Source organism: Tenrec ecaudatus, chromosome 1, assembly GCF_050624435.1.
Source record: "Tenrec ecaudatus isolate mTenEca1 chromosome 1, mTenEca1.hap1, whole genome shotgun sequence".
NCBI classification, from domain to species: Eukaryota; Metazoa; Chordata; class Mammalia; order Afrosoricida; family Tenrecidae; genus Tenrec; species Tenrec ecaudatus.
This window is the reverse complement of record NC_134530.1, coordinates 120,993,083-121,005,863: the sequence shown is the minus strand read 5'-3', so window position 1 is coordinate 121,005,863 and position 12,781 is coordinate 120,993,083. Positions and strand designations below refer to the sequence as shown.

General features: G+C 38.4%; 1 protein-coding gene and 1 pseudogene across 1 annotated transcript in view; both read right to left on the bottom strand.

The window, feature by feature from the left end:
• Positions 1 to 12,781, bottom strand: part of PKN2 (protein kinase N2) — a 132,901-nt gene that overhangs the window by 18,459 nt on the left and 101,661 nt on the right. Inside the window, exons 13-16 of the mRNA XM_075558070.1 lie at positions 12,093 to 12,223; positions 11,934 to 12,009; positions 11,761 to 11,852; positions 1,859 to 2,035 (exon numbers count right to left, since the gene is read on the bottom strand). Of these exons, the coding sequence (XP_075414185.1) occupies positions 1,859 to 2,035; positions 11,761 to 11,852; positions 11,934 to 12,009; positions 12,093 to 12,223 (476 nt within the window). The remainder of the gene's footprint in view (positions 1 to 1,858; positions 2,036 to 11,760; positions 11,853 to 11,933; positions 12,010 to 12,092; positions 12,224 to 12,781) is intronic.
• On the bottom strand, positions 5,359 to 7,390 carry LOC142456792 (oxysterol-binding protein-related protein 2 pseudogene; annotated as a pseudogene).

Sequence of the window (12,781 nt, the reverse complement as noted above, 5' to 3'; positions counted from 1 at the left end):
TCGGGACAAATACTCTTATTCATTTGATATGTGTCCTTACATATTTTTTAGAATACTGATATGTAGATGGAGACTTTAAAATGTTTTGTGTTTCTGTATTTTTAAAAAATTTATAAAAATGGGAAAACAATCTAGAATTTAAAAATGTATTTATTTACAAATATTTATTTGATTGTAGTTTAGAAACTATGAATTTAGAAGTCCACTTAAATGAAACAAATGGTTATCTAAAGCTGCTTTTAAGGCAATTATTTTATACCTAACTTTTTTATCACAAACTTCTCTGACAAAACCTCATTTTGGCAATTATAAAAATAACTGGATTTTTCTTAATAAATTTCCCTGCTTGTACTAAAGTTAAAGTGGATATACTAATTAAAGCACATATTTCAGTAGATCCTTGCTATATGCCAGATATCATATTTTCATTTTTCAGTTTACTTAATCAAGGTATTAATATTAAACATATCCAGGAAAAGAAGCAGAACAAGTAAGTAATCTGTTTAATCTGAGAGCAGGAAAAGCAAAGCCAGAAATCAAACTAGTTTTGAGTCTACAGATTGAAATTATGAAAATTCGTGAACTGCCGGTTGTGCCAAATATTTTTCTAAATGCTTCATTAGTAAACAAAATAGGTATGGTACTTCTTTTTTCCCTTTAACTGAAGGAAGAAAGTCAATAAAAATATAAATAAATAAGATGATTTCCAGTAGAAATAAGGTACTATGAAGAAAATATAACAGAAAGTAGAATATATTGATTTGGGCTACAGATTTAGTCGAGTGAGAAAGTGCTCAGAAAAGAAAAGAACTTCCCAAAGAAATACATCTGAGTTGAGACATGAATGATTAGAAGGGACTTAATTCAGGAGAATTGTAATGTAGTATTTTATTAATCAATTCTACAGAATACAATTTTCTCATTTGTATAGTTTTAATTTTCAGCAAATATAAGTTTCTTGAGGAAGAGCTGCAATATATACTTATTAAAACACACACATACACACACAATGACAGTTAGCATAGACAGAAGCCCTGCTTTTGATTTTTTAAATATTGAAGGAATGAATTATTGGCAGCCTTGACACATTTCCTTTTTGAATGCCTCATTACTAATTAGCACTAATCCCAATTCTTGACAGGAATGTTATGACAGTTATTACTATTATCTGATCTACATACTTCTAATAGTCATGGTAAAAATTAAGTAAAGGGATGGGGACTATTATAAAATGTAGTTAAGAGCTATTAAACTGGGATAATATACACACACATATATGTGTATATTTCAAGTGCTTTCTATTATTAATTTGAATGAGCAGAATCGTCCTATCAATTTCAAAAGCTGCTAGAGTTACAGTGAAAAGTCTGCTTTCTACTACCCCTTTCCTTAGAAGCAATACTTGTTGACCAATTTCTCCTGCACTCATTAATGCTATTGTAAGTAATGCAAGCACATTATACACACACACACACGTACATTTTAAGATTTCCTTTAAGTAATTCAAATGTAAACATTTTATGAAGATTGAGAATACATATAATTCTGGACTTTTTGGTCACTTAACAATACTTATTAAGAGCATCGCTTGCGTTTAAAACCAGGGGACTTGAAGGACATTCCCTATGGAGAATATCTAATAGAAAAAAGATTTTTTAAATATTAAATAGTATCTAAATTATCAATTGAGATTTAGGTTAGGCTATAATGTTTAATATAACAGTAAACATATCCATATATACAAAAAAGGTTAAGTAAGGAGTTTTAACATTGCCTGTGGAGATTTATTTTTCAGTAAAAAGATTTCACAGAGAAATTAGTCATGGAAAAACTGGAGAAATGTCTGAAGCATACTCACACAGCTCTTGGTTCAGAAAAGACATCAGTATGAATGTGCATCATTAGGTCCCCACCGGCAGCATACTCCATTACAAAGCAAACATGTTCTTTGGTTTGGAAACATGCAAAAAGGTTCACCAAAAAGGGGTGCCTTACACTATTCACAGTTTCGAAGATTCTTTTTTCACACATGAGGCTGTAAAAGAAAACATTTTGAAATTAAGAGACTTTTTAAAAAAAAAAAAACTCCAGTTGGAAATAAATTCTTGAAAAATTACTCAATTCTAAAATAAACAAATTTCTTAAATATGGATTAAGGTCCATAAAATGTGTTTTAGTTATCCTAAATATGCTATGCTGACTTTTAGTTGATATAAGTAACATTAATTGAAATGTTTAGATAAAAACTAAAATATTATTAATATATATGACATACCTATATTTAATTTTAAAGGGTTAAATGAAGAATAAATCATGAAATTTAATTAAGGATTGGTCAGAGACCTTTGCAAAGTAAAGCATAATTTAAGATATAAGATTAACAGTTGTGACCTAGGTACTTTAAAAGACAGTATTTATAATTTATAGGCTAAATATTCCATTACTTTTGGCATAAATTATACAACTGAGATGTATAGACATAAGTGATTTAATTAAACACAGTATCTTAATGCAGAAGGCTAAATTAAAATAGTTAATTTTAGTTAAATTTATTTAATTCAAAATAAGGTTTTGTTTAGAAAATAAAAGCCTCCTTTAATGAACCCAAATTGCGAAATATAAAGTGGTCCCTTGCAGAATTCTATAGCATTCAGAGTCATATATATATATATATATATATACATATATATATATAATATTATATATATATATATGAAAATCTACTGCAATAACAAATTTTCCAAGAACTGTGACTATCTGCTACAAAGAACAGAAGTCAAATTATTGCCTGTGAAACATTAATTCTACCCAGTGTAAAATCACTCATTCTTTCCTGTGAAATATCTTTTAATCAACTTCCTTTAAAACGCAGAATAAAACTAGATAAAATACTTTTAAAAAAATCAATTTACTTTCTTAAGTTATTTATGTATGTATCTAACCAAAAACAGGCACTTTTTTTTTTTGCTTTTGAGAGTAGAAAGAAAATTTGGCACTGCCATCATTTTTTAAGTTTGCTTAAGATTTTGTTTGTTTATTCCAAAATGCCAAAGTAAATCTGTGATGTTAGAGGAGAGTAATCCTTCATTTGGGCCTCCTGAGAAAGACTCTTTTAAAATGCTAATTTCAATGATATAGGCATTTATCTGGGGACTCTAAAAAAAATGGAATATAATTTTGGAAACACTCAAAAGTCTACCTGCAGGGTATAAAAAGAGTGCAATTTTTAATACTATATTAGTATAGTTGTCTTCTAGGTTATGAACCTGAAAATTGGTTCATTTTTAAATATTGAGATAATTTTTGAAAACGTCACCAAAGTTTCTAAATATTACCACAGCTGAAAACATTATTAGAAATAATTCATTAAAGATTAAAAATAATTTTAAGTCTTTGCTTACATTTCACTGGAAAATAATAATGTCAAAATTTGCTTTGGGTAAAATCTAAGAAATGAGTATAAAAATATCCAGTTTAAGAAGACAATCTAAGTTGTACCTATTGTAGATCAAATATTCAGATGGACAAAACTGGTAAATTGTTTTAGGCTCGAGTTGATGACAAACAAGGTGCCCATGCGACACAAGGTTAAGTACAGATTGGCCAACTGAACCCGCCCAGGGCTTTGCAGGACAACACGTGGTAGGTGATCTGCTTCTGCAAAGATTCCAGCTTAAGGTAATGGAACAACAATATCAGAGGACAAACATGGTCTCTTTTTTGTCAGTGGTTTGTATTGCCGAACAAATTCAATGTGTGCACCGAGAGATGTTAGGTTACACTTACAATGAAGATGTACATCACATAAAAGATTAAGACTCACTGGTTAGAATACTGCTTCAAATGGTTTTAATGCCATTCACTAACTAGAACTAGTTAACTAGAACTGCCAATAGTGGATGTAGTTTGGGACAAAGAAAGGACCTTAAAATAAGGTTCAGTACACACAGTACAGTCCACCACGAGTATGTTTACTGTGCCCTGTACTTCTCTAGCTAGTACATGCCGCAAAGTCCATGGGACATTTAATCTTATTCAAAACTTTTATACTTGATTAATTCTGTCCATAACCTGTCTAGATTGTCCTCTCTCATCTCTCCATCTTCTAAAATACCTGTATCTGTAAAAGACAAAGTATAAATCCAATTCCTTTATAATCCCCATCTAAATTCATCAGCTTATCATGATTTCTTCCTTCCAGGAACTGCTGTTGCCTGTGTTGCTTAATTTTCACTAAAATATGTCAACCCTTTTACTTACATAATTTAAGTATTTGTGTCTTCTCTACCTCACTAGATAAGCAAGGCTCATCATGTTTTTTTGGTGCACTTTCTCCAGTATTCATATTATTAGATATGCCAGACACTTAAAAATGGCATTATTTTTGTCAGTGGGAAATCATATCATTAACAAGGCTAATACACACAGGATTGAATTCTATAGTCAACTGTGCTTTATTCTATTATGTAAAACAATGTACCCCTAACACTATCCCATTGTCTTCAATTATGAATTAGTAAGAAAGGGAGAATTAATGAGAAGATATTACAATAATATAAATTTAACATCCTTCCTCAGAAATGGGAGAAAAGAGAATGTTCTACTAATGGTAGATAGGGAGGATATCCTTGTGTATAATTTACTTTATTTTGGAGTTAATTTATAATTACTTTTCATTTAAAAAGAGACGGATTTGTAATATTCTGTGCTCTATAAAAAAGGGAAATTTTCCAAGTAAAATAATATAATTAGAAACTTTAGGCTATGTAAGAGAACCGATATTAACAAACAAGTATGTGAAGAACACCTTTTAAAATATTAGTATGATTAAAGAAATCAGATATTATAAAGGATAATACTTAGCTATAACAAGTTTAATTTGAGCTATTTCCAGTCCACGCTAGAAAAACAACACACACGCACGCACACACGCACAACCTAACCATTCACTGCTATAGAGTCGAAGCTGACTCCCAGTGACCCTATAGGACAGAAATAAAACGGCCCTTGTGAATTTCCTAGACTGTACCCGTTGACAAGAGTGGGAAAGCCTTTCTTTCTGCTGTGAAGTGGCTGGGGGTTTCGAACTAGTAATTGATTAAAAAGACATGCAACTAAAACATATACTGGTAGATTTTTGTAATTGACTTTTTTCTTGCCTTCCTATAATTGTATCTTCTTTATTTTTCACTCCAGAACTGTCTACTTCTCTTTATTAGTACTAATCCTTCTCGTGATTACTTTATTTCTTGATCTAAATACTCTTTTTTTTTTTAATATTCTAAAAGTAATCTTTACATTATTGAATGCTGATAAAAATACACAATCTGACGACTTCCCATTTCATCCCGTTGCTCCTCTACTGTCAGAGCCCCGGGCTCCTTGCTGGGGGCGCACTCCCCCGGCCTTCGTTGGTGAGCAGGCTCAGGCCTCTGTATCCCAGGGGCACAGGCCCCTTCTTCTACCTTGGAGCTTGTCAGGGCCCACGAGCTAGACAAGCCTCCAGTGACTGACTGTCACACACAGAGAGGGCCCGACAGAACTGCTTGCACCGGAGCGGGCAGGACAGGCTCGGGTGGCCTTTATGAAAAGGCTGCGATGGGAGGACAAGGTTTGGCAACCGGAAGTGAGCTGGAATGGAGTCCTTCATCAGGGATGGCGTGGCCCCGGAACCGGGCGTCAGAAGAGCTGGTTGCAGCGGTGACCTATCCCTGGAGTGGCAGCGCCAGGGTGGACCAGCCTTGGGCAGGCCTGCAGGGCCAGGGGCCCGGATCCCTCAGTAGATGTCTGGGCAGTCCGAGAAATCCCGCTCGAAGTAGCCCCCTGTGTAGAGCCAGTCAGGGGTCTTCGTGTAGGGGTTGTTGTCCTGATGAAACCACCTGGTCCGCCATACAGTCCCCTCCTGGGAGCGCGCCCGCCGGGCTTCACGCTGCTTCTCCTCCAAGCGCTCTTTCTCCTGGCTCGCCAGCTCCAAGAGGCCATTCTCCATGCTGCGGATATCAGGGCGCAGGCGGCAGTCCGTGGGCGCCAGGCTGTCCTCCATGCCGGCCTGCAGCTCGTTGAGGCTGACGGTGAAGCTGGTGAAGTTGTACATCTGGGCTGAGTTGGGGGGCCTAGAGTTGATCCGCCAGAGCAGCCGGCTGCCCGGGATGACCTGGACCGTCTCCAGCGCCTCGGGCACGCTGTCAGCCACGTCGGGGTCGGCCTTCTCGGCGCTGCTCTCCGGCTTTGGTGTTCTGACGTGGTTGCCCCTCTTCTCCTGCTTCTTAAAGGACTCATAGGAAGCAGGGTCTATGCCCCACAGACACTCTGTCCACTTGCCGTAGATGATAAAGAGCTTCTTTTTGTTCTTGTCCTGGATGTGCCCCTCCACCTTGTGCAGCTCCTTCCCAAACAGCCCACAGGACTTGAAGTGCAGCACACACTTGTCCCCGGTCCTGTGGTTCAAGATCTCCACCGTGCCGTACTGCTCGATCCACAGCTTGCCGATGATGACGTTGTGCACGCAGCACACAGGGTTGCTCCACGTGTACGCTTCATTCTGCTGCAGCAGCTCCAGGGTGATGGTCCCGCGGGGCTCGGCTTCCACGCTCTTGCCCCAGAACTTCAACTTCGGGTAGATGGAGCCATGGAAGATGAAGTCCTGAGCCAGCCCTTCCGCATAGAACGCACTGACGGGAGGGTGGTGGCTGACCTGCTCAGATACGAACCGGAACCCCAGGTCTTCCCTCACCAGCTCGTACGTCTCTCCCAGCAGTGGGTTGAAGGGCTTGCCGGTCCGATCCCACTGCGAGGCCACAGCTGACACGGCAAACGCAGCCACCGTCTGCATGCGCTCCAGTGGCTGGGCCTGGCGGGAGGCGGTGTGGAGCAGACGGACATGCTCCATGTACTCCGTGATGCGCTGCAGGAAGCTGAGCGGCTCGTTGAAGGCAATGGGCATGGTGATCTTAGACAGCTCCAAGCCGATGCACTTCTTCAGGATGCTCCACACACTGAAGTCACTCCTGCTGAACGTGGGGGCGGGCAGGCATGTCCTGTGTGTGTGAAGTCCATTCTCTTGGGAAGGCCTTTCCTGGGTTTTGTTGACCCTCTGACTTGTGCTGGTTGACTTGTCCAAGGCAAGCCCTCCAGGGAGCTTCTGACTCGCCTCTGAAAACTCCCCGGAATGATCAAAGTCAAAGCCTGTGACGGCATCAAAAAATTCCTCCTCACTGTTCATCCTTCAGCAGCCTGCTCGTCCGGCGGCCCTGCTGCGTGGTCTCCTATGGCATCGTCATGTCAGAGCTACATCGACGGCACAGGAGTCTCCTCCTGGCGACCTCCTCGTGGGGCTCCAACAGGCACTGGGGATCTGGGCCCCACCCACCTGGGCTTCACCTGGACTGGGTCTCCTCGGCGCCTCCAGCTCCCTGCCACCCCGCCCCCGCCGCGGCCGCGCGACCGATCTAAATACTCTTAATGCAACATTAATATTATTCTCTTTAGAATTAATTGGAAAATATTTTCATAAAACGACTGGTCTTAAAGTATGAACAATGTATCAGAAAGTTATATAAACCACACAAGATTAACAGAGGCGGTAATTAATGTCTGATTATTTTAAGAAACAAATGAATTTCCATTTCCGAATCAGAGATAAACATTTTTTCCAGTAATGGAAAAATATTTTCCCCTTTCACTGCTGCCATTTGAATAGACTGAAAATGGGACTGAAGCTTTTGTTTAACCACCTGCTTATGCAACCTAAAATTTCCAGGGGCGTGAAAAAGTTGTGAAGAAATTCCATTATCTTGTCATTGTACTTAACCATGAACTTCTTGAAGTTTCTTTGTATAGCTCCAAACATGCAATATGGTGTTCAGGATATTTTTAAAAACACGTAGGAATATTTTCTATAAGCAGTTTTAGCTATCAAAAAGTTTTATTAAGTGTATACGAATATAAGAAGCAGTGAAAATTAAAGGGGCTAAAAAGTAAGGGGTGGGGAAGATCCATCTGTTCAAACTAATGCCTACTAAAAACTGATGATAAACCCAGACATCAACAATTTTATCTAAACAGAAAAAAAACTGAAGTTGTCAAAGATTTCATCTTGCTTGCATTCAGTAAATGTATACATCTAGAAAGACCTCTGTAAAGCATTGTAGAGCAAGAATGTCACTCTGAGAAGATGCATATGACAGTTGGACTCTGAGTACAGAAGACTGAAGAAACATCGGCGTGCTTGAATTACGGTGTTGCAAAGAATAATGAAAATACTGCAGACTGGCTGCCAAAAGAGCAAACTCAGTGTGGGAGGGAGTGTACCCAAAATGTTCCTTGGAAGGCTGGATTGTGAGCCTCCATTCTCACACACTTTGGTCATGTTACTAGAAGAGCCCAGTTCCAGAAAGGGCATTGAGCTGGAGTGGAATTTCTTAATATGGCTCTTCTACTCAAGTTTCTGTAACTCTTATCAAATGATTGTACAGGACTATGGCAAATAAGAGCCTGTGTAGCACTTAAAGAGAGGCTTGGTCAGTTTTAGTTACCCCTCGGTTATCAGGATGAGCCAACTTCAAGGCAGTAGCAGAGAAAGGTAACCAGGAGGCCCTTGAAAGAGCAGATTCAAGATCTCGATCTGAAGTGACGGAGACCCCCTAGACTAGATGCCCTAGAGACTGGGCACAGAGACTCCGAAAGAGCAGTGCAGAGCTATGGGATACCTTATCTCACACTTGCCTGAAACTATGGAGCTGTGCGAAAGGTGGCCCATGGAGGCAAAGGCCATGTGGCTGAGAGACTGAGAACTGAGGAGAGATTTGGCTGCTGGCTGAGGAAAGCAATGACTAAATCCTTACTGTTTGCTGACCTTGACTTGTGGAAATCTACTGACTTCCCTAATAAATCCACAGACAAAACAATATTCATAATTAAGAGGGTTTATACTTCATAGCCACAGCCACAAATTATGAAACTCAGCATACAGAATGGCACGAGAGGAATAGTTTGTGTCTGAGGAGGCAAAGAAGGATGGAGCATGGAAGCATGTGTGGCGATAGGGAAGCCAGAGAAAGTCAGATATGGCCTCCCTGGCTGATTATTGCAGATATCATACTTGGTAAATAGAAGGGCAGAAAAAGAGGAAGACCTTCAAGGAGATGGACTGATACAGTAATTACAACAATGGGCTTACAGAACTGTGAGGCTGGTACAGAACCAGGCAGTGCCTTGTTTTGCTGTAAATAGGGTTCCTGTGAGTAGGAACTGATTTAGTGGTACCTAGCAAAAACAACAACTTCCTTATTCTAATACAGCCTAGTAAAGCAAGTTATTACCAAAAAGTTTAGTTTTTAAATTTATGGGTTAACTGCTGGGAGCCCTGGTGGCTTGGTGGACATGCACTGGGCTGCGGTCTGCAAGGCCGGCAGTTCGAAACCACTAGCAGCTCTACAACAGAAAGAAGGGGTTTCTATTCCCATAAATAAGTTACAGTCTCACAGGGGCCATTCTACCCTGTTCTACGGGGTTGCTATGAGTTAGCACTGATTGGATGGTAGTTTTAAACAGGTTAACCGAGACTAAGAGAGGTTGAATGAAATGCTAAACCATTAAAAACAATAATCAGAACTAGAAGTCAGGCTTCTCTCTCTATTACATGGGGCTACACTTTCCATTTGTAAAACAGATGTTTCCTGGTGGTACTGTTGGGTAAGCAATAGACTGCTAATCACAAAGACAGTGAGTGGATCCAAACCACCAGCTGCTTCTGAGGAAGAAAGATTAGGCGATGCGCCTCCTACAGACAGGGCTGCGAGGAATGGGAATCAACTCAACAGCAGTGGGTGGAATGAGCTAAAACTGTACAAGATAAATACTTGTAGGTATCAATTGGAAAGTCTCGTTCAATAAGAAATATACCTACCATCTGTTAGATAACAATTTCTAGATTTTATCACTCCATGTTAATTTTGTAAAATAGTCTTTTAAAAAAGTATATTCTCTAGTGTCTGACAATCTTTACCTTCAAAGTTCTGACAGTTTAGGTGTTGCATGTGTTACGCAGGAATACTTTTCAAACTTTAAACTGAAATTATCCCTTGAGGTTACCTTTTAACAGAAACAATAGAGCTGACAATAAAATGATTAATTAACTTATAAAAGGAATAGACAGACATATTTTGGGTGGAACATATTTCAATCCATAAAAATACCCATAGCATCTTAAATCTCTAGGTTTAATGAATGTAAATTGATGTGGATGCATCTCCACATACATTCAAAAAATACTGTGTTTGAGGTGAAACTTTACACGCCAAATTAGGTTCCCATTAAAGATTTTCTAGACTACTCAGTGATAATTGGTTTCCATTTTTTTTTACATTTTATTAGGGGCTCATACAGCTCTTACCACAATCCATACATATACATACATCAATTGTATAAAACACATCCGTACATTCTTTGCCCTAATCATTTTCAAAGTATTTTCTCTCCACTTAAGCCCTTTGCATCAGGTCCTCTTTGGTTTCCATTTTTTACAATGTATCATCCTCACTCATTCCGTGTGGTCCCGCCATTTTCTGTACTCTATGTTTCCCAGGAGGTGCCCTGGTGGTGCAGTGGTTAGGCCTTGGGCTGCGAGCCACACAGTCATTTTATTGGAAGCGCTTACAGATTTCGTAACATTCCGTAGTTCAATCACATCAAGCAGTAATGTACAATTGCTATCACAATAGTTTGAAACCATTTTCTTTCTTCTTGAACTCCTTAAGATCAGCTCATCTTTAATCCCTCCCTCCTCTACCAAGAACCCTTATTATTACTTTCCCTGTAACAGTTTTTAACTTTTGGCCATATCTTACACAATCCAATGTATCCATTCACAGACAATTCCGTTGTTGGATCCCATCGAGTGGGGTTACACAGTCATCGATGCTATCCGCTCCCTATTGCCCCCCCCCCTTCTCCCCTCTTCGCTTACCCTCAGAATGTGCTATCTACAGTCTTAGCCTACACTTGTGGTTAAAATCCCAATTGGGAATGGTTTTCTCTGTGATGTTAATGTAACAGCATTGTTATAGAGTGTGCCATAGATCAACTTCTTGAGCTATCAAAGAAAGGATCACAGATGCCATGCCACATGAACACCACCACCAAGGAGCGAAAGAACAGCTGAAGAGACAAGGTAGCTCCCAGTGCAAAAGAAGCCTTCTCTTGGAACAAGCACCTTGAATTCAGGCTGCTAGTCCTCTAATCTGTGAAGAAAAAGTCAAAGTTCTGTTTGTAAAAGCTATCAATTTGTGGTACTTTAGTAACGGCAGCACTAAATAATATCTAAGATATGTTTTGAAATGTAGCACACACAAGCTTTTTCATATGATTCAACAGTTTCTTCCGAGCGTCTAAGTCTATTATTTAAGTACATATTCTCTGTAAATGAGTTCATTATTTCATTAAGAAGAAATGGATTTTTGACCAATCCAACACAAATAAATGAATGGTTTCTTCTTCAAGAGAAACACCTTAACATTTCAAAATGTGTAAGTTCTCTGGGAATCTGATGATCAGTTAATTGTCAAAAGGGAAAGAAGGAATTGGGGCGGGGCAGTGAATCCAGCATTTAATTATAGTGTGTATTTTATGTCAAATGTAGACACATTAATTTATCCGCTTCATGTAATATACCAAGAAATGACAGTTTGGGTACTAAAATATATACTCATAACTAAATTAAAATTTCAGATAAACAAGCAATTTAACTTTTTGAGAACTAACCTGTCTACTTCATCTCGAGCCACAATGTCTCCTTTCTTTAAGGCTTTTATAGCAAACATCTCATTTGTGTGTTTATACTCAGCCAAAAGCACCTGAAATAAGACATAAATGATCATTTCCCCGTTGATCTATCATCAATTTTGGAGTTCCTGCACAATATTTAAAAAGATTACCTTTCCAAAATGTCCTCTCCCCAAAACAGCACAGCATCTGAAGTCTTGTAGATTGAACTGAAACCTCTGATGAGATCTAAAAATAGTAATTTCAATTTAAAAAAAAGGCAACTAAGTATGGACCAAACACGTAAAAACAAAATGGTATAAATTTTTTACCTTCCATCCTCAAGTTCTCGAATACCACTATACTCTAGACCCGACTGAGGAAGATCAGGTTCATATTCAGATTGAGGTTTTTGAATTACACTATTTGTATCATTCTCAACAGAAAAAGTAGTTGCTGAATCCTGAAAAATAGTAAATACTCAATAAGCCATAACAATTTTCACAAACAAGCTCATATGACTAAAGAAAAACATGTTTTGGTCAAGATAAATATTAGTGAGAAATGCAAGGCTGAGATATCAGCCAGTCATTCACATGATTATGAATCCTATATTAATCTTAAAATATGAAAAACTCATTATCATCATCATCATTCTTAAAAACTCACAAATGTTAACCAAGTATAATATGTTCTTTAGAATATTGACTATCTGGCTTTCCACTTAACATTCATATGACAAAAGATCACAGGTAAACATGAAGAGTTTATCGGGCAGCATGCCATCTACTGTCAACCATGCCAATAGGCTTTTTTTTAGCTTAAGAGGCCTGTTCGATCTCTATCGGTCCATAAGAATGAAGAGGCTAATGCCAACAGAAAGGCAACATTCAGAAGTTGGTAATCTTCTGTTAGCTCTTTCTTAATTAGGTATAAAAATTATTCATAAGAAACAATACATATATTGTACATACAGTTTTTAATGACCTGAAAGGAACATTCCCTCAGTACGTAGCTTTTA